Source organism: Gopherus evgoodei, chromosome 2 (genome assembly GCF_007399415.2).
Source record: "Gopherus evgoodei ecotype Sinaloan lineage chromosome 2, rGopEvg1_v1.p, whole genome shotgun sequence".
NCBI classification, from domain to species: Eukaryota; Metazoa; Chordata; order Testudines; family Testudinidae; genus Gopherus; species Gopherus evgoodei.
In genome coordinates, this window is record NC_044323.1 from 67072413 (window position 1) to 67095643 (window position 23231).

The following is a 23231-nucleotide window of genomic DNA, read 5'->3' on the forward strand; positions in this document are numbered from 1 at the left end:
TGCCAACAACAAGCTATCCTAGCTATCTGACTCATCTTCATAAAGTGGAACCATGGGGGGAGCAAAGACATTGACACATACTGTTCAAAGGAGAGCTTTTTCTGTGCTCAGACAAAACTGTCATGAAATATTTATAAAAAACTCTACAAAAGCTTTATATTCGTACGGATGTGCTTATACAGAATTTGTTTAACCAATATGATATTGGTATATAATCTGCCTTCAGTGTTATGATGAAGCAGTTTCCAAGTATAAGCCAATGGTGTCAATTTTCTCATAAAGAAAGCTTTTACACTCAGGACATGTGGCACTGTGTTTGTGTGTATTATTTTTTATGAACCCATATGATAAACATTAATATCACCTGATGGCAGTTATTGCATGCAGATTCTTGAGAATTTCATTCAGTTCAATATTAATATATGTAATTCATTCTGAAACCCTTATTACATAAAACAACTAGTTGTAAAAATATTACGTGGTAATATCTTTTTTAATTTATTCATCAAATTTTAAATGAAATGTAAAATAATCCTCCAGTACAAATTACTTTAAATGGAAGAAAATGCCTTAAAAACCTTGTCTTTAAAAAATTTCCTTTCTCAAGTTGAGAATACAGCCTGGCTTAAAGCTGACACTGGAAACACTGCCTGTATAAGAAGCAACAAAATGGTTTTGCAATAATTATTTTGCACTTTAACATGAATTAGATGTAAGGGTCAGAGAAATTAACATTTAAATACCATTTAATCTAGGACATTAATCATCGTTAACCCATCTAATTCTACAGTTAAACTGAATATTCAGTCTGTCAACCTCTCTAAGTATCTAATCCTTCTATTCAGATTTAAACTTTAAAAAAAAAATTTATGGGACGTTTATTGTCTGGAAGCCTGTCATTGAACTACCAATGTAATCAATTTACAGTTTTATTTAAATATATTTTTGTACATTTTACTTTCCAACTAAAAAATAGTCAAACGAGACATAACAGACAGATTCATTTATTTTGCATTGCATACTCAATGTGTAAAATCAACATGAACGTTAAAAAACCTTATCCAGACACATACTATTTAAAGCGTTAAAAACCCCAGAAACACGGGAAATAACTCATAAGGTTAATAAAGAGTTAAATAGCCTTTCACTTTATTTTGCTCATTCAAACCCAGCCCATGTTGGTAGTCGCTGAAAAATTATCTGAAGGATGCACAGCGGCCAACTATATATTAAATGAATTGGTGGTCAAATTTCACATAGTAGACACGTGTCCATATTAAAACGACCACATCTGGCACCCATTTTCGGCATCCGAGAGATAAAAGACTAAATGGATATGAAAAGTAAACTAGCTTATCACGCCTAATGGGGTTTTCTTTTTGGCCAGCATAGATTCTCAATGGCAGGGTACAGGAATACAGGTCCCAATGTCGTGGATTTAAAAAAAAAAATTAGTCTCCTGGGCCCCTCTTTCTAATGGCCAAATTCTCTGTATATTTAATACAATCCAAAGAAATATCACTATTCTGGCTACAAGATGAATACAGTAACTCCTCGCTTAACGTTGTAGTTATGTTCCTGAAAAATTTGACTTTAAGTGAAATAAAATTAAGCAAATCCATTTCCCCATAAGAATTAATGTAAATGGGGGGGTTAGGTTCCAGGGAAATTTTTTTCACAAGACAAAAAACTAAATGTTTTTATCTATCTATATATACACACACACACAGCGTAAGTTTTTAAAAAAACAATTAAATACTGTACACAGAAATGATGATTGTGAAGCTTGGTTAAGGTGGTAAAGTTACAGGTGGGAAGAGGGTGGGATACTTCCCAGGAATGCCTTACTGCTAAATGATGAACTAGCACTGGACTGAGCCCTCAAGGGTTAACACGTTGTTAATGTAGCCTCACATTCTACAAGGCAGCATGAATGGAGGGGAGGGGAGACAGCATGGCAGACAGAGACTGAGACACAAATCTTGTGGAGGGAGGGGGGAGAGAGAGATGCGCATTGCCCCTTTAAGTACGCTAACACAACTCTAAGTATTTGCCTTTAAAAAAAATCAGGAAGTTGAGACAGCAGTTGCGGCCAACAAGTTCTCTCCGTTCTGAGCCCTATCCTGTCCCCACCCTGCTCTATATGGAGAAGGGGTAAGCGGGGGGCAGAAGTAGGGGGGAGGGGGATACCCTGACATGAGCCCCTCACTTTCCCCCTCCCTTGCACAACAAGCAGGAGGCTTCCGGGAGCAGCTCCAAGGCAGAAGACAGGAGCAGCACATGGCAGTGGGGAGAGGGACAGCTGAACTGCTGGCAATTGGTAGCCTGCTGGGCAGCTGCTGCACAAGGAACTTAGGGGAACTGATAGGGGGGCTGCCAGTCCACCCTAGTTCTAAGCCCCAACCAGCTAGCTGCAATGGACTGCTCTTCCTGCAAGCAGTGGACAAAGCAGGCGGCTGCCAAACAACGCTATAAGGGAGCATTGTGCAACCTTAAACAAGCATGTTTGATCACCAACATAACAATGAAACGAGGTTAACCGGGATGACTTTAAGTGAGGAGTTACTGTACAGTGAATTACGAACGTTTCCATCCTACTTTTACCCCTTCAATTTGAATGAGACCACAAGCACACACAACCCACTAGTGAACCTTTCCTCCCATAAATTGTTTTCATCACTGTGATGTAATTCGTCCTATCATAGAGCTTGTAATGCAAGGTCAGATATCTCTGGTCCCTCATTCAGCAAGCCATATGGTATGGACAAACATAGATATTGTTGATTGCTGTCTCAAATAAAACTAGCACTAAATAAAGAAATCATCAAGCAGAACATTCAGATGCTTGATCTGAACCACCAAAATTATTAGTCATACCACAAGTATTGTATTGATTTAGTGCTCAAGTATACAGTTTTTTTTTAAAGGAGGTAACCAAGTCATATTTCTGAATATTAGCCACATAAGCAAGAAAATTTTGAAAATTAGTATAAAAGCATACACAAAATCCTGACCCGGTGACTAGACTCCTGATCAGAACAAGTTTCTCTGTCATTACAAATAGAAGAATGACTGCTGCTAAATGTAAAATGTTAAAAGCAAATATATGAAGTTATATAAATTATAAACAAATATTTACCACTTCACCTACAATTGAAAGTATGAAAAGTTATAAGACGTTGTATTTGTAAAGAGACCTACAGCCTGCCAAACTCAGTCTAACTGGCTATCCCAAATCCATTACATATTACAAACCTTTCACTCTGCTGTTTATCTTACCTCCTTCCTCTTGCTCCTGCACCATTTTAGTAGAATATTCCCAGGGTTGTGCATTGTGAGGTTTAAATTACGGTTAAATACTAAACCAAACCAAATCTTCTTTGTTAGTAAACACTTTTTGCAACTAATTTAATCAAAGTGCTCTCATGAGCCCTTGATGTAGTTACCTTACTTAAGCTGGAAATGTAAAGCAACTATTACTAATAGTTAAAATGACTAGAAATGTCTCCTCTAGTTCAAAAACCATTAACTGTAACACAAAATTTGGCATCTGAAGCAGTGAACTTGTGCACAACTGGAAACCATTATTCAGAAAAATGCCTATCTGACAGCACTAGAGGCAAGAATAATTACAATATGCTCACATTATTTTTCCTCACTTTTTCCAAGTACTTCACACTGAATTAGAAATTCGTAATGGAAATGACCTGCTAGAAAATCTACTCCGCTACCTTGCCAATGCTGGTTTGTTCTCTATGATACATATTTTAGAGCTTTGCCCAGCCTAGGTTAAAAGTGTCCTAACTGATGGGCTTTCACTGCTTCTATTGATAATTTTACAGCTTAATACCTCCCTGTCAAGAAAGTTTTCTTGATACTCTCTGAAGCTTTCCTCGTTTTAAGTTTCATCCCACAAGCATAAAGTCTCCACCCTTTCTACCTGTGTGTCACCTGAGAACACATTGTTCTATTATTGTTGCCATATCGTACCACAAAATCACATCTACTTTGCCTTCCATGTTTACTCCTCACCAATACTGAGTTTCAGGTTTTGCCTTCCCAGTGTATATTTGTGTTATGGATTAGTTTTGTCCCAGCATATCAGTTTGTATTCTTCCAAGTTGTTTCTTATTTTTCTTTTTATCCATATTTCTAAACTCTCAAGGTATGTGAGCATTATTTTTCTGTCCTCATTGATGCTTATACCACTTTTCAATTTAATATGATTTGTGAAGTTCAGTAAAGAACTGTCTGCCTCTTCTTCCAGATCATTAGTGAAATTATTAAATAAAATGAGACCCATACGGTATCCCAACTAGATAATCTGCCCTGTCCCCAATTTTAACACCTTGTCATTTATCTTTCCTTGTTTGCAGCCCCTTCACACAATTTTTAATTTATGCGATAGGGTTCACATCACAGCCCACTTAGCTTAACTTTGCAAGATTATGCAGGAGATTGTATCAAAGACTTTACTAAAGTCTAAATATATTCATACCATGTTACAAAATTAGTAGATGAAGGTAATTTTATAAAAAACAACCAGGTGTGATAAAATGTGTTCTTTATAAACCTAAGCTATTTATTGTTCTCAGTTCCATTATCCTCTAGATCTTAAATGAGTACATCTCTTAATATGCCTTCCATTTTACTATAGATTCAAGATAGACTTCATCTTTAAAGATCACAATAAAACCTTAACATTTGTAAAAAACACAGATAGTCTACCAACCTTGATAAATCTGCAATATTCAGATCCAAGGAAACAACACAACAAAGCCCAACTTAAGGTAAAATTGTTAGTCAGCATTACTTACAACATATTCTCTTATGGCAACTGTATACATAGGTTCCCAACTGTCCCATGTATACTGAACTGAACTTCTGCATTTTAGAAAACTGAAGATGGGTGACATTAGAAAAGTCTTTTTCTAGAAATTCCAACTCAAAAATATTTCAAAGAAATACTTCAGAAAACTGTTGTACAAAAATACTTCAGAATACTTCCAGGCATATAATAAAGCATTTTCCATTTATGAAGTGTGGTTAACAGAATAAGCACATGCACGCAAAACTAAGTAGTGCTTTTTCTTAATTACATTTCCCTTTATTCCAGAAGACAATGTTTTAAAACAAGTGGGGCAAATATTCCCTATTTTAAGAAAAACAAATTGCAAGCAATTAAAGTAAAGAAGGCATTATAAACACTTACAGTCCATAAATCTGTGGAGCAATTTCTAGCCTGTTCAGATGCATGTACAGCTCAATATCATGTTTCTTCAGCAGGTGATCCTGTATCTGGTTTACTTTAGTTACAATAGCAATAGATGGACCTAAATCCTGTGGCCTCGCAAATGGTATAGGCGTCATCATTGCATCTTTCTCCTAAAGACAGAAAAACAATCAGGAAATGAATTATTATTTTTTAATTATTGAATGAATTATTATTATTTAAAAAAATTAAAACACTTTGCATGAAACGTCAGTATAGATGTACATGAGAAATAATTACGTTCCCGTAATCACTGACTTCTGAAGTAAACATCTCAAGAAATCACCTTACTCACGCTCAGAGTTCTGTGGTAGTAGGAGTGCCTCAGGACAACCTGTTGTAGGCACCTGCCCCTCACTTCAAGTTAACTTCGTTCTATTGGTCAATATGCTCCCTTGTTGGTAAAGCGTAAAAATGTCATCATAATGACAGAATCACAAGTCTGTGCAGATTTCCTACTCTCAGGCACTAAAAAATCCAGTAACAAATAAATGGAAAAAATTTAATAAAGCAAACTTTTTTTTTTAAAAAGAAACAAAGTGAATGTGCTTGGACCAGTCTTCTTATAAAGGTATGTTTTTTTAAAAAAAGAGAAAACTCAGGTGAAGTAACATGCCAACCTAAACTGTTAAACTTTTAAAATTAACAGATATGGTGAATAAGATACCACACTGAAAAAAAAATAAGTGGGAAACCACAAAATAGAGAAATTGTGAAACAATATCAGGGTTGGGGAAAGTGATCACAAGACTCCAGAAAGGTTTACAGCTTAATACAAATCTGATTCTGGAAAGCATAGGACAAATCAAAGTCCCTAGATTTTAATGAAAATTTGCAGAAAAAAAAACATCTAATTGACTTTCAAAATCTTTCATGGAATAAATCCAAAGCTCACTGCCACAGAAAACTGAGACCCCAGTCCTGTACACACTCATGCACATGCTGAACTTTAAGTACTGTGAGTAGTCTCACAAATAAAAGTCTTTTATATCCTTAAGTATTTGTAGGATCCAGGCTTTGTTCTGCCCAGAATGGGCTTTGACATGGTCTTTGAATTGCTGGCCCACAAGACTGTTATAATGAGAGCAGTAAGGCAGCTATTTAAGACACAATGCTCTTGGAGACAGTGGAATCTATTAAGTTAACGTAAAATGAAACAAAAACCTGGGTAGACATTGTAAAAGCTTTAGTCTGACCCAGATAAAAGCATAGGAACCTTTTTGACATCAAGCCTACAAAGGGATTTCCACAGCAGGATGATTAAACTGTAACTGACACCACCAGCTTATTCCTGAGAAAAGTAAGGTGTGTGTCACAGAGGCTTGCAGCTCAGTCACTCTGCAAAGTGAGGCAAATGGCTTTCCCTGTATGAAATATGAACTCCCAGGAATTGAGTTACTAAAAGGGAACCATTCATCAGATTAGGAGCATTGTATTACCCCATAACAATGTAGCAGTCCCTTATTAACCTCATAGCCACGGACTAGCTACAGAGTATGCTCTTCATTACAGCTGGTTTGAATGGTTCTACTCATTTCTAAAGGAAAGCTACAAGAAATGGTAGAATCTTTTATATGGTACAATTTTTTTTTTAAACAGACACTCCCTTTATTAATATTTATTCTTATCATCACAGCATCCAGGAGCTCCAGTCATAAACCAGGTTTTCAATGCACTAGGTGATGTACAGACACAGAACAAAACACCAGTCCCAGACTCCAAGCACTTACAGCCCCTATATAAGGCAAGAGGCGATGGATGGATACAGATAGCTGGAGGAATACAAGGAAACCAAGAGATAATATCATCCAAATGGACAAGACACAGACAGGGTGGGGAAAGGGGCATTACACTCAAGCAGAGTGAACTAGGTGATGGCAGCGAACAGCATGTCAGTTCACTGATTTTTTTGAAGATGTGTGTGTGGCTTTAGTTAGGAGGAAGAAGGGGCAAGGGAGGAGAGGCAGGTGTGGTGTGAATCTTAGGAGAAGAGTCTGAGAGACAAGAAGGGGAGATCTGGAGGAAATGACCAATCAGCACAGGGCAGAAAAAGTGAGAACACTCTACAGTTTTGACTTCCACATTGGCTCTTTCTGGTCTTACTAGCTGGAGTTCCCAGCTGGCTGCCCATCTACCAACCTGTACAGGAAATGGTGGGTGACAATGCCAAACTACCTACAGAGGGAGCCACCACCACCTTGGACTGCCTATCATGGATGGTCTTCTGTATATAAGAGATTGATTATTTTAGTCACATTATCTCTAAGTAATGGGAATGCCAGATCTCTGTAACATTCATTGCCCTTCTCTTCATCCCCAGTGGAGAGATACGTAGCCTCAGGAGAGTTTTCTGTCTCTTTTGTGCCTAAATAGAAACACAAACTGTTGCAGATCAGAGATAGAGTAGTATATTCTCACTACAGGTGAAGCTTGGGGCTTCAGTGGAGGCAATACATGGCTTGAGCTGCCAGTGTTCAGTATCACTAGGCTGGCATCTTGAAACACCAATGGAATCAAGTTTCAGAGTGGTAGCCGTGTTAGGGCTGGTCTACACTAGGGGAGGGGATCGATCTAAGAAACGCAACTTCAGCGATGTGAATAACGTAGCTGAAGTCAAAGTATCTTAGATCGAGTTACCTACCGTCTTCATGGCGCGGGATCGACGTCCGCGGCTCCCCCTGTCGACTCTGCTACCACCGTTCGTGTTGGAGGCGTTACGGAGTCGACAGGAGCGCATTCGGGGATCGATATATCGCGTCTAGATGAGACGCGATACATCAATTCCCGAGAAATCGATTTCTACCCGCCAATACGGCCGGTAGTGAAGACGTACCCTTAGTCTGCATCAGCAAAAAGAACAGGAGTACTTGTGGCACCTTAGAGACTAACAAATTTATTTGGGCATAAGCTTTCATGGGCTAAACCCCATTTCATCGGATGCATGCAGTGGAAAATACAGAAGGAAGATATATATACACAGAGAACATGAAAAATGGGTGTTGCCATACCAACTCTAACGAGACTAATCAATTAAGGTGAGCTATTATCAGCAGGAGAAAAAATACTTTGAAATAGGCCATTCTGATTATCACTACAAAACAGTTGACAAGAAAGTGTGAGTAACATTAGGGGGAAAATTAGCAGGGGGAAATAATTTTTACTTTGTGTAATGACCCATCCACTCCCAGTCTTTATTCAAGCCTAATTTAGTGGTGTCCAGTTTGCAAATTAATTCCAATTCTGCAGTTTCTCACTGGAGACTGTTTTTGAAGTTTTTTTTGTTGGAGAACTGTGAATTTTAGGTCTGTAATTGAGTGACCAGGGAGGCTGAAGTGTTTTCCGACTGGTTTTTGAATGTTATAATTCTTGATGTCTGATTTGTGTCTATTTATTCTTTTGCATAGAGACTGTCTGGTTTGGCTAATGTACACAGTAGAGGGGCATTGCTGGCACATGATGGCATATATCACACTGGTAGATGTGCAGAGGTCAAATCAGACAGGAGCAAGCAGAATGGGAAGGGGCAGTGAAGAGCGATCAGTGGGTCGGGTCTTGGAGGAAAGAGATTGAGTGAGGGCAGGGCCTTGGAGCACAGCATGGATAGAGTAGGGGCGAGGCCATGGTCCAGGCTTGGGGGCCCCTTCTGCATGTGGGCTGGTACTATGGGGCCACCGTAAACCCGATACTGCCTCATCCATGTGCGGAAAGGAGGATTCCTCCCCTGCATAAAGACAAAGGTGATCATAACCTACTGCTGTTTGGGGGTAGGATGGGCTGAACACTCTCTTGGGCTGATGGAGAACAAGAATGACTGAGCCATAGCAGCACAGAGAGGAAGTGAGACAAGGAGAGAGTTCAGTAAGCATAACTGGCCACGCCTGAAAAGCCACAATAAGTATATGCTTTGAAGTGAGAAAGGAAGAGTGGGATACATGTCGTCACCCACAGCTAATCATAGCCCTCGTCCAGACTAACCCGCGGCATCGGCGGGTTAAAATCGATAGCTCGGGGATCGATATATCGCGTCTAGTCTGGACGCGATGTATCGATCCCCGAGCGCGCTTACATCGATTCCGGAACTCCATCAATCCGAACGGAGTTCCGGAATCGACACGGAGAGCCGCGGACATCGATGCAGCGCCGTCCAGACTGGTGAGTACCTCGATTTTAGAAATTCGACTTCAGCTACGTTATTCTCATAGCTGAAGTTGCGTATCTAAAATCGATTTTAATACCTAGTCTGGACGTGGCCATAGGAAGACTCCTCCCTTGCTCGCCATTCTCACTAGTCTTTCAGAAACAGGTCACCAGATTGGCCAGCTTTCTTTCTGCCTAGCTTGCCTTACTCCCCGGGGCATTCTGCACCAAAAAAATCTGTGCCAAAAAATTAGAAATTCTGCATACAATATTTTATAATTCTGAAAATGTTATGTGTCAAAATAATGCTATATAATCTTGCCAGTTTCAATTATTTTGGTAATTTATTTCAAACTACCTGTCAGCAAGTATGTCTGTAACAATACAGACACGCAAAATTTCCCCCGGGAGTAGAGAGTTAAAGAAACCCCGATAACAACCCAGTTCCTGTTTCTCTGCCCCCTTTCCCCACAGAGCCCAGCCGGGGGGCCAGACACCCAAAAGCTCTCCTCCCCAGAGCTCAACCATACCTCCCTCCTGAGACCAGATCCCTGCCCCTCCCGAGCCTACCTGCAGTGCCCCCTTGCCCAGACACCAGTATCTCCCCCCACCCCCCAACCGCCCCAGAACCCACGGATCCAGAGGGATAAACAGACTGATGCTTGGGTCCAGGATTGCACAGAATTTCCTGTGCACCACCCTCTCCTTCCCTCAAGGCATGCTGGGAACTGCAACTGCCAGGAACCCTCGAGCTCCCTATCTCCCAGAAGTGTCTTCATTGTGCAAGCTGGGCTCTGCTGAGTCCAGTGACCCCTAGTGGCGGATAGCAGCACTGCAACCCATTTTTGTGGGGGAAAGGAAATTCTGCGCACACATTAATTTCTGCAAAATTCTGCATTGCGCAGTGGTGCAGAATTTCCCCAGGAGTATTGCCTGGCTTTTTGTTTCTCCACTGCTCGTTTCCTCCTCCTGTTTGTGACCCTTTCTACTATTTCATTAGTTATATATTAAAATTAAAATGCCAAAAAAATGGAAAAGGAGTGTTTATTCTCTATGTATGAAATACAAGAAAAACAATATGAGAAATGCAGGAATACAAGAAAAACATTCACTTTCATTTGGTACAATACAGTAAGAATTCATGTCTGTCTTACTGACTTCCTGCACAAACATCTCCATTTACCTTTGAAACCATTTGTTTACCTCCTGTCTTTGTGTAAGGCATACTAAAATAGGTAGGCTATGGACAGAACACATCTATAATATGCACTAAACACATAGGCTATATCTGCAGCTGGTGTAACATCAGTATAACCCATTAAAATCAATTGATAGATGCCGGTTTACAATAGCTGAGGATCTGGCCTTTTCAGTCTAGTCACTGCATGCTCTCATACTATTGGAGACATTAAGACCTTGATTTTTAAAACTTCCTTTAATTACAGGCATAAATTATTATATTTAGATATCTAACTACTTGATTGCACCTCAAAACCGATACAACAGTTGGTTAACAAAATGCTACCATTTGTGCTCACAATTGACTGTAGGCACAAAACTGCGCCTGTGAAGTCAGAAACTAGGCTAAAGCACCCATACAAGTTTGGCTATCAGTATATCAAAATCAAGCTATAACAAGGTTCTGAGTATCAAAAGTCTATTTCAAATAATCAAGAATATTAAGGAAGTATGCCAAAACTGAGAGTCATTCTTCACATGCACTTTCTGTGGACCTCGACATAATGTAACAGTGACATATTGCTGACTGAATATTTCATCACTGAGGCTAAGTGCATCAAATGGCATATGTTTTTAAGAGATATAAGTAGAGAGTATGCATCTAACTGCAGCACATCAGTATCCCAGCAATTAACCACAATGTTGGCTAATGGTTAATTTCTAATATCAAAGACATTAATCACACTAATAGCAATGCAGCATGTCTTACTCTGAAGAGCCATGAAGAGTATGTGGTATGATGGAACATGCATTTGACCATGTAGCAATACAGTGACGATGCAGACATCCAGATTTGATGTGTTCCAGGCTGAATGAGAAAAATGTTTACAATATATTTGGTGTACTCCTTCCTCTAATCCAGCTAAGAAAATGACTATACATGTAGTCAAATCAAATTGTTCCAACATATTTATGACAATGTGTAAATCATATCAAACTGATGGGGAAGAACTGATTCCAACAAAAAGACACTGAAATTTAAAGCACCATCACCAGCCAAAACGGTCACTGGCAATGGAAAATATCATATCTGTCTCCAGAAGTAGAAAAGACAGGTTGACAGTATACTGTTGTGTTGAACTCCATACTCTATTTTTATGTTAGCTTGCCAACCCCAACAAATAAGCTCCATGAAATGAAAACTGATGTAATGAACATTTTTCAGAAAACATTTAATGCAAGCCAGGATTCAACTATCTTTTGTTAACCTGAATCACAAACACTAATTCCCAAATAGAGAGTAGTTGCACCATAAAAGACAAATAGGCAGATAGTACAGGGAGTCCAGAAATGTGCTATATGCCATGCAGAAGATATAAGAACAAATATGAATATCTATAGGAGCCAAATACAATGACAACATTTTAGATCAAGCATGAGGAAGAACATCTCCAAAACCTTGCCACATAAACAAATATGCCCTAAAGTGAACGAACTCAGATGGTTGATATAAATGTATAATTACACATCAGTGTAATTAATGCATATGTGTGTTAGGAGAAAAGCAATATAGCAGTAGAAAGGCTAGGACAACATACACATACAAAACACAGACAGATTTCTCTCATTAACCACTAGGGAATGCAGTAGCTGAAGAAGCTCCTCTAATGGCAATTGGGAGTAATGGAACCAACTGTTAGAGGCTATAAAATTTAACACATATCACATAGCACATGCTTCTTCTACCTCATTTGTGAAGTTTCAAACTTTATTACATGGCCAACCCTCAAAGTAATTATTGTAAAAGACAAAGGGTTGTTAAAGATTATACATGTTTTATAAAAACACAAAACCATATGCAATTAGATATTAATCCATATGCTCTGTATTGCTAATTATTTACACAAGCGTCATGGAAAAGGCAATGTAATGTAAACCTTTACCTTCTACCTAAGCACTGTAAATCTCTAGATTGACTTAGCTAGTTTCAATGTAAAATTCAAGCTCAAACTTCACTAGTTTTACTAAGAAGTTGGAACAATTTAAATGTTTAATAAGCTGAGTTCTGAACAGTTGGTGACGAAAGACACATCTCACAGCATCATTTAGAATAAAAATGACTATGTAATGAGTTAATGAAATGTATAACAAGAGTTTTACCTGAATTACAGGCAATTATTTAAAAGTCCATTAAGTACATACCTTATTGGCCCCAGCTAACTGAGGCCAAAATGTTTATACCAGGTACCTAGAGATATGCACTTAAGGCTATATTGAGGCATCTAGATAAAAAGAGTTGCTTTTATGGGAGCTGTGGGAGAACACCACTCTTTTTCACCTGCCTAAATACAGGTTTAAGTGCACACAATCAGGCACCCAGAAAACTACAGTTTGGTCCGACAAATTCATGAACTTCTGATATTCTTTTTGAGATCAGGAGAAAACTGAAGTGCAGCAAGTGAACTCAAACCTGAAGGTCTCTTAGGAAGTAATTTATTAATGAGTCTGGGTCATACACAGCATGACTACATTTCACATAATGTCTTTCATACAAACTGTCCCAAAACACTCCAGGGAGTTAAAACACATAATCAGGTAAGAAAGAAATTAAGAGACAAATATACAGGGGAAAAAAAACCTTAGATTTGAAAAGAGTGTCCATGAGGTAGGAAAATACAGGAATTTTGTTGCATAATGAGGATGAGAAAGGAGGCCAGTGCTGCATGAGCAAAGGGTGCTTGGGTAAAAGTACAGAAAGACAAGCTACAACAAGTAAACTGGAGAGAAACTATCAAGGGCCTGGCATTGTTTTAACTAAATTTTGAAATAAATAAGAAACTTAATGGAGTAGAGCAGGGGTCAGCACTTTCAGAAGCGGTGTGCCGAGTCTTCATTTATTCACTCTGATTTAAGGTTTCATGTGCCAGTAATACATTTTAACGTTTTTAGAAGGTCTCTTTCTATAAGTCTATAATATATAACTAAACTATTGTTGTATGTAAAGTAAATAAGGCTTTTAAAATATTTAAGAAGCTTCATTTAAAATTAAATTAAAATGCAGAGACCCCCCCCAGCCTGGTGGCCAGGACCCTGGCAGTGAGAGTGCCACTGAAAATCAGCTCACGTGCTGCCTTTGGCACCCATGCCATAGGTTACCTACCCCTGGAGTAGAGTAATGAACTAATATAGCCTGGCTTTATGCATGTGATTAAAATATGCAGAAAACTTAAGTCTAAGTCTAAAGAGCAGAAACCGGGGAAGAAGAGGTAACAAAGAATTCAATAGTTAAGAAGAGAGGACATGAAGGCACAGATCAGGAGTGAAGCAAAGGTGGAATTCAGGCAAAGATACACTCGCAGTGTTGTGGAGGTGGAGATAAGTAGCTGTGGATGAGAGAGTTGAGGAAAGAAGAGAAGGAGACTGCAGTGTTATTAAGTTACCAAGAGTGAAGACAAATAGGAAATCCGAGTTGAGGCGGGAAAAGGAGATGATTCAATCTGCCTGAGTACGATCTTCTTGTCCAAGTGTAATATTTCAACTTTGGAAACATTTATCAAAAGGATATTTTCATGAAGCCATGAGGACACTTGGTCAAGGTGAACAGGGAGGCGTTATTAAAGGTGCTAGAGCAAATCTTTCAGAAAACATCCAGTCTGTTGTTTTCCATTTGTTATATATTATTTTTTAAATTTTTACAGCTGCCTTCACTGCCCTTCTAAACCAGAAAGACTTATCAATCAGTATGGCCTTTTTCCTCAATTGTGGCTTTTTGGGAATCTAGTAAGGTGTTTTTAAATGACTCCCAATGATCATTCACATTTTTCTGATTAAAATTCTTCCTCACAATTGATTTGGCTCCTAATGGTTTTCAGTTTTGTGAAATTGGAGCTATTAAAGCACAGGTATATATGTAACAATTCTTGATTTTATTCTGCTTGCATATTATAAATGTGATCAAGTCATGATCACTTGTACCTAAACAACAATTAATTTTTAGTTTTGTGATCAATTCCTCTTTATCTGCTAGGATAAGGTCTAATGACCGCACTGCACCTTTAAGTGGGGGAGGGGAAATATCTGGCTGGCTTAGTGAAGAGGAACAGTTGTCTATCGGTGGGTGGGGAGGGGAGAGATCAGAAGCTGCTGCAAAATCGAGGAATGGGTCAGGCATTGTGTCACTGATTTATCCCCTGAGACCAGAAGGGCAGAAGGATTTAAAAAGGGGGCAAGCCCAAGTGTCCTGTTCCATAGAGCATCCATCCTCCATGACCTTTAGGTCTGATCAGGACCTGCTGTGAAGATTGTGCTAGCCACCTCTTTTTAGGAGAGCTGGGAAGGAATTTTTCCCTCATCATCAGATTGGCCTAGGTGGAGTGGAGATTTTTTCGCCTTCCCCACATTGGGTTCAGGGAGGGATTTGTTGATGTGAGGCATGAAGGGAGTTAGGCTAATATGTCACAACTCAATATGTAAGTGTGGAGCGACTGTGCAATGCAGGTTCTTCACAGGGAAGGTATATACAGTCACTGGATAAATGGCTTGATAAAGGACAGACGAGGTGTTGGTTAAAGGAACAGAAGAGAGCAGGGGTGTGCGGGATTCCTATGAATGGTATAGGAGGGAGCCCACCCCGCTTTCTTATGGCCCACCTTAACTCTCCTATGTGGAGGGAGGAAGGTCCCAGAAATGGATTGGCTCAGGGACCTGGATGGAAAAAGACAGGGAGCTGGCAGAAGTTATTGAATGAAGTTGGGTTTATCGGCACTGTGCACTTTTACCTGTCAGGCAGTCCTAAACATCTAATAATAAAGTTGCTGCCTGATTAAAATCATATTGAGCGTATCCTGCCTTCCTTTCACTACAGCCGGACAATAAAGATTTCCCTCGTGTGGGCTGCAACACTTCTTGAGTTACAAAATTGTCATATATAATGTTTAAAAATTCCACAGATATTTTAGTACTGGCAGCAGGAGATCTCCAGCATATGGTCACTCTAAGTGAAATCTCCTATGATCACACAGCTTTTTTCCCTGGACACATTGTAGATAGGCCTGTAAGCAGGCAATCATCCTGTTCTCAATGTTTTTTAGTGGTCTGTTAGGACACGGATCCATAAGCATTCAAATTTCTTCTGAGTAATCAGTTACTCAAAACAGGTAATGTCAATTCTTATCACAGAGTGCCACTCCCCATCCTGTTTTGCACACTCTATTCTTCCTAAATAGGTGAACACATCATCATCATTAGAGGGAGGTCAGGGCAACAACTGTATGCAAGACAGAAGTCTCTGCCCAGAACAAACTCAAGACAAACATCTGCTTTACTCTACATAATGATTACCATGATTGAACATCAAATTGTAAACTGAATTACAATTACAATATTCTCCTTCAATCTACACAAGCAGTCAACTAGATAACTTTCTACAAGTGAGGCAACCAACAAGGATACTCAGGAAACCCACAAGGAATTTATTTTTTATTTAATTAAGAAGATGACTGTTACTTTCAACTTATTTCATTTTGCTGTGTTAAAGCATGTTCACTTGCAAGTACTATAAATATATATATTTTACAACAATATTTACCTTCTGACCGTCATGTTCAAAAGTTGAAAACCAATGTTCTGCAGTTTTCATAAGATGTGTGAACATTGCACTGAGGGGGAAAAAATGGAAAACTGATGTTAGATAATACATTGCCCACAGAAGTAAAGGAAATGTAAAGACAACAGGAAGTTGTTAAAACTTACTAGGCATCATGTTCCAGATATCCAGGGTTCAAAAGAGCTTTCATTTCCTCACTGAAACAGCCAAGAATGAACAATCAAAATTTGAATATTTATTTTTGGTCAGTGTTCCTCATGTACTATTATGTACTTATAAGCCAACTTGGTATAAAGTGCAAATGAGAAAAACTAGTCTTTTTTTTAATTAAAAAGAGTAACTCCATTGAACAAATGAAGTCTTTCCTTTCTTTAAAGATCAAAAACAAATTAGCTGCCCTGTCTGAGTTACAATGAAGTAACCATCTAATTATTCCAAATAACAAATTACTGAATGTCACAATGTATTATTTGAAATGCTTGATCTAGACTAATTGATTACTGCACAATCTATCACTGTTTGTCCAAAACAAAAAAAATATGGTTACCGGTCAAATATGCAATATCAAAACATTAATTAATTTTGTTTTAATAGCTTCTATTTTTATTGTATTTTAACAGCAATTAATCAGTGACAGTACCTCTTATCCATCTACTTTGCTGCTTAGCTCACTTTTCAGCGGGGATGGGATGGGATGCATATTACATGGTTATTCTGAGCATCCTGCAAGCTTACTTTTCACTGAAGAGCATCCTATAATGCAACTTCAGCATTTCTAATGATAGACACTGAATGAAAACAAATACATGTAAGCACACTCCATCCCTATGCTAACACTGATCTTTAGACAATCTTGCTAAGAGAGGTTATGTTATAATAGGGGTAATTAAATTATATTAATGCAGCTGGGTTCCAAAAGCAAATGTAGTAAGACAACTGCAAAATATGGCTGCACAACACTAAGTGATTCAAGCAGGCAACTTGTTAAAAAAACAAGTAAAAGCTTTATTCATGGAGAAAGGGAATAAAAAGCATCTGAATTTAGTTGAGGGACAATCGTGTGTTGCAATTTTTAGGTGTACACTATTTTCATGAAATGGAGAACTAATGCCTAAACTTAATATTACTTTAAAGTTAAATGACAGTCATATAATATAGCTATTAAAAATCTTGTATGGGATGAAAGAATTATCTATCACTGAAATTTGTTTCTATAGTGATTATTTAAAGGTATGAGAAGAAAATATTGATACACAACTTATCCATTCCTGGACTGGACCTCTCTGATCTGCCTCCTCTCTACAACGATAGAGATTAAAGCACTATATGTACCAGTGTTAAGTTGAAACTTTTCCCCTGGTTGGTCCCTCTCCCTTTTTCACTGACTAAAATGTAAGAATTACTATTTCTCCAAAAATCCCCTTTATGAGTTACTTTTCACTTTCATGGAGGCATGGGGACAATTAATAATCTCAAGGATTAGCCTATTAATCATGATAAAACAAAAAACTAATAAAAGAAAACTTAACTATCAGTTTTATCTGGATAGACCTTAAAGCCAATATGTTAATTCTACAGAAGATACAGTTAATTCTTAACTCTACAATAACATGGAAAATGTGACAATTTCTATATTACATGGATAAATATTCAACACTTGCCTTGGTTGTGCAGCTTCACTCGCATGTAAAAAAGCTTGGTGGTCACAATGCAGGATAAAGATTATAGGTGCTAAAAGTTCATGCATACCCTAAACATTAAAAGGAAACAGAAGTACAATAAGATGTTTCATTCATGCACCAGCACAGTAATGCTCCACCTCAGCATCCAGCAGCCAATAATATAAGCAACAGCAGCATAATGAAAAGCAAGAAAATTTACATTCTTAGACTTGATTCATAATCAATGGGTTTTGTTTTAAATTCTGATTAAATCTAAGTGTTTATTCGCCTATAAAATATGGGAAGCAAGTTATTCTCCCTTTTCATTACGTAACAGACAACAATTTGGCAAGGGTAGACAAACCCGCACCTGGCAGTTACTCCAAGATCTATGTTCATAAATATGAATTTTATTCATGATAATTACAATCATGAGCTATAGTATCAAGATCTGCAATAAGGACAAATTATGAAATCTAAACTGACTTTCATTTGATAATATTCTAAATCTGAGATCTCAGTAGCCTTTGGAAAAAATAAAGGCAGCCATTTGGGGAAACAGAAAATGAGATACCCATGCCTATGGAGACCAAAACTCAAGATTTCTTTTTAAAGTATCTTCATTATGTTATATGAAAGATTTATTCGGAAAGATGTATAAAACCTTTGCAAGCCAATATGTGGCAAAACCTTAATACTGCTATTTCAGATGTTTGGTATCTACAGTGCAAACCCAAAAAACCCTGAGTCAAGAAGTACAGAGGTCGAACCAGTGATGATGCCTATTCAAACTCCTCCCACAATCTTAGATCAGATGAATGTTTTGCAAAGAATGATCAGCAGTGAAATACTTCATTATTGACATTTTAAATTGTCATCACTTGGCTGAAAAGATTAACCCCATTAAGGAGATTAAAAAGGCAAAGCAAACCTCTTCCAAATTATTGCTTCTGCCTCTATTTGTACGTACTGAGGTTACATTTGAAAGCTTTCCCCCCCTCACCCCCCCATCAGAGGCACTTAGGATGTCAAGCTGGTTCGTCAAAGAAGCCTGAACTGCCTTAGGCCCCTTTGATGATCCCAGCCTTAATTTTTAAATGAAGAGAAAAAACAACAACCTTTGCAGAAACAGATGCAGTGTGAGAGAAAATGCCATGCAGTACGGGTTTCAGTCAGACACCTTAGCACACATGAAATATTTTCACAGATGTAATTTCATAAATATGTGTACTACTGTATTTCTCATGCAGCTCACTTAGACAATTAACCCACCATTCTTTTCAGGGACAACTGGGTATTAAGAATTGGATATTCTGTGTTAGGTTCCCTAAAATTCCTAGAGTGTATTCAGATTTTTTGCATGCCAGTTAGGAAAGTATCCGACCCAGGTAGGACCACAAATCACCTTCTTGACCACTTACTACACTGCCATTCCAGCCTCCTGCCACAAGATGATGCAATTCATGTGGACGGTGTGTCACAGCCAGTTAAACAACATGGAGCCCGGAACCACAGATGGGTCCCTTCAGCAGCAAAAGCCCACAGAGGGAGGAGCTGCTCATCTGTAGAATGTAGGGGTGCCAGAATACAACAGCAGTAGTATGCTGAAAAGAAACTCCCTGTTCAATACCACTCCTAGAACACAAGGGAGCAGGATATTGTAGGGAGGGGGTGGCCCTTGAAGAGGACACAGATATTGAAGGGCAGGTTTTATAAGAGAGGTTGCAGTATTACCAATCCTACACATTCAAAATCATGAGTCAGCCCTCCCTTCCTAGTCATAAGATTTTTAACAATACATTGGAAGGTTTTCTCTTTGCCTTCTGATTTCTGAGTTTTTAGGGAACATTTGGGTAATGTTTTCAAGCTTTTCTCTGCAACAATGAGGATTAGAAATGTATGTCTGGGTGTTTTTTTATTTAAAGCATTTGATTATTCCATGAACAGCTGCCTTCAAATAATCAAACATGTCAAGACTTGTGATAAGATCATAGTTAGCACCACCAGGTTTGGGAGAGAGGTATGGACCTGAGTATGGGAATGGAGAAGAGAAAGGAGAGTTTGTAAGGCCAGAGAGAGGAAGATAGACAAAAGTACCAAAACTATAGAGATAAATTGCAGGCTACATAGGCTCTAATGTTATTGACTCCCACTCCCTAAAAGTTAAGAATAAATATAAAAATCTACTGTTGTCTAAATCTTCTATCACCCCACACATATGAAAAATTGTGTAAGAGAAATGAGGCCTGCCAAGAATGATTGTCTAACTCAAGCTGACTACCAAAATTAAACATACAAACTACAGAGTAAGAACATAAAAGGACATAAGATAGGATTAGTTATAGAAGATAAGAGCCTAGCACAGCACACAATTTCCTAATATTATAGCATAACTACCTGTGATTAAAGCAGAATCAGAAAGTGACTATCCACATAAAACAGTACAAAGCAAATGATGATAAAATATCAGGATTTCAAAAAGACACCTCTGATCCTTCAGTTAAAAGAGCACTTTAAACATTTAGAGCTTTCGGGCTTGGTAGTAGAAGCCACTAGTGTATTATACACACATTTTTCTACAGTAAATCAATAGTTTACTAGAACTTTTTAGTGTTAATAAAAGGGTTGACAGAATTCAGATAATTTTATGACACTTGTCAACAGCAAAACGCTGATTTCATAATAGTGTCTCTGGTCTTAAAAGAAAACCAGAAATACAGCATTTCTAGAAATGAAATACAAATTGATACATTTAGAAAAAGACAATACAATTATGAATGAACAATGGCTGACCTAATGGCTTAGCTTAATTATTTTATTTCTCTTTAATTAACTAGAGCCAGAATTTTGGCACCCAAATTTGTACGGCCTTTTGAAGATAATGTTAAGATAATTTTTACATTTTTTATGAAAAATAAACATACTTGCTTTATACTTCTACTTGCACCAAAGCTTTTTAGAAAATCAAAGATCTACTGATGTTTAAATCTTAAAAGTCTCTATTACTGTTTTGTAAAATTCTACTCACCCATAAATATGACTAGGAGAGCAGTATATTTTGCTAGTCAAATAAAATCTTACTTTATATATTGGTCAAAAAAGACAATGAAACCTACTACAAAGACAACACTCTACACACATTGAACAAACATACAAATTGCTCCTTGTAAGAAAGCAGTGTAAACTTTGCTGATATTGTGCATTAATTTTTTTTAAGTACAGTAACAGTTTCAATTAAAAGCTGTGAACTTGACCACTTTTATAACTGATGAGGTATAATAATGTTCGAGACCTTGGAAATCTACAATCTAGCTAGGTTTATATTGACCCAAGTCACTGTAGACCCAGGGTGCCTCCCAAATATTTAAACCCAGAACTAACAACAACAAGCTTTCATTCTTCCACACTAGCCTTTCAGAGAAATAGCTTCAATAAGATAAAAGGTTTTTGTTTGCTTGTTTACATTTGTGTACAAGTAAGTGTTTGGTGTGTAGAAACTGAGAGAAAGGTACATCATTTGTATTTAGTTCTAAAACTTATTACACCAATTTCTTAAAGGATTGACTTTCAGAATTTAGGTCCAGTTCCTGTAAAAATGTTATCTACTGCATGCATGAATCTCCCCCTACCAGTTAACTGTTGCAATATACCAAGGAATGTAGCTGTCATGGGAGATCCAGATCACAAAGGCAGAGGGGATCTCGAAGGTAGCTAGGGCCAGTCCCACGAAGGGCTTGAATATCAGGGCAAATACATTGTACTGGACATTGTGGCTCTCTTGGGAGCCAGCATGAATACTTGAATGATGTGCAACTCTAACTGCTAAGCAGAGGAGTGCCATGTTTTGTTAGCTGAAGCTATTTTGGGATGTGTGGCTTCATTCCTAGATACAAAATGAAATAAGCAAGGGTGTAGGTCATGAATGAGTTGGTTACCATGGACAGGTATGACAGGATTAAGAGAGACCAAAAATTATATGTTGACCTCACCACATACGCAGTATTTTTTGTCAGCTAATCCTTGACACAGTATTGACAGGGCCTTTGAAAGAACGAGTCATCCATGGGCAAGAGGGCCAAGAATACAAAGAAAAGATGGTTATTATTGACGATAGTTTTGTGGAGGCATTTTTGGTTCAAGAATGCAGATCCTGAAACAAGCAGTGGTGATGGGAGTGGAAAAAGAAGGACGAAGGAGAGAAAGATTAGTTGGGTGTTTTGTGACTTTGGCAGAGCACCACAATTCTTGAATACTGCACTGAAGGCTTGTCATAGATATTAGCCATTTTCACCATTCCGATTCATTTTATTTTCTGCCCTTTACCCCTCCCTTTACTGGCATGACAACTTTCTTCTGAAATTACTGCACTGTTGAAATGATACCAGTTAAAACAGAGGTAAAAAGAAGTTCTCTTTCTCAACAGCCTGTAGGCTCGCAAAATTGAACCTGTTCTTTATCTGCCTATGTTCATTTAGCCCACCAAGCAGTCTTTATTAAAGCCGAGGCATCAGGCAGTCAAAGTTCATTAATACCATTTATATAATCTCTGCAGTTTCAATTAACTCAGCAAGACACTCTACTACATGATAACAGTCTCATTAATTCAATAAAATCCCATAACTATTAACAATATGGTCTATGTTAAACGGGGTGTCACCTAGTACAAAATAATAGCTTTAACAGCTTGTGATGAAACTCTGGGTGGGTTTGTTTTTTTTTTTAATTTGAATCTAGCTAAATATTCAAGCCTTACGTAGCAAGGTATTATTTCTCTTAAGGAATCAACAGGATTTTTAAACACAAGCAGGGGGTAATTAAGTCTTTTTAAGTCATATCAAAGAGGTGAAATTATACTTCTTGTTTAATAAATGATACACTAAATTAGCTAGAATGCGATCTTCCTCTCCCCCATCACCTCCTCATTGCATATACTATGGGTTATATATACTAGAAATGAGGAAGGCTGGGTACTGTTGGAGTGTTTTCCACAACAGTGCCCTGAAAAATATGGCTTGCTGATCTAATTTTTTCTCTCCATGACACAAGGTAGCACTCCACTCGCAGTCCATCAAAATAAAAAATAGCCAGCTGATAGAGATTTGCTGTTTTTGTTAACTGTATATTTGATTTTCGATATCATCTATAAGACAGCTCTTGATGAGTTTCACTCAAATATGCCAATCTTTTCATGAGACTCAATTTCCTCGCTGGGGAATGGAGTGGTTGCAGAATGTGTGAAAGGATACACTATATTATAAAATATTTGTATGCTTATAGCAACTCTGCATTTTTGTCATAAATCATTTTCTGTCCATGTACACAGAATCATAGATTATTAGGGTTGGAAGGGACCTCAGCAGATCATCTAGTCCAACCC

General features: G+C 38.0%; 1 protein-coding gene across 4 annotated transcripts in view; it reads right to left on the minus strand.

Annotated features, from left to right (window-relative positions):
- Positions 1–23231, minus strand: part of TBC1D5 (TBC1 domain family member 5) — a 518872-nt gene that overhangs the window by 203619 nt on the left and 292022 nt on the right. For all 4 annotated transcript variants that reach the window (XM_030550915.1, XM_030550913.1, XM_030550914.1 and 1 more), the window contains 4 exons: positions 17855–17943; positions 16340–16390; positions 16176–16245; positions 5213–5385 (listed from right to left, as the gene is read on the minus strand). In XM_030550915.1, the coding sequence (XP_030406775.1) occupies positions 5213–5385; positions 16176–16245; positions 16340–16390; positions 17855–17943 (383 nt within the window). The remainder of the gene's footprint in view (positions 1–5212; positions 5386–16175; positions 16246–16339; positions 16391–17854; positions 17944–23231) is intronic.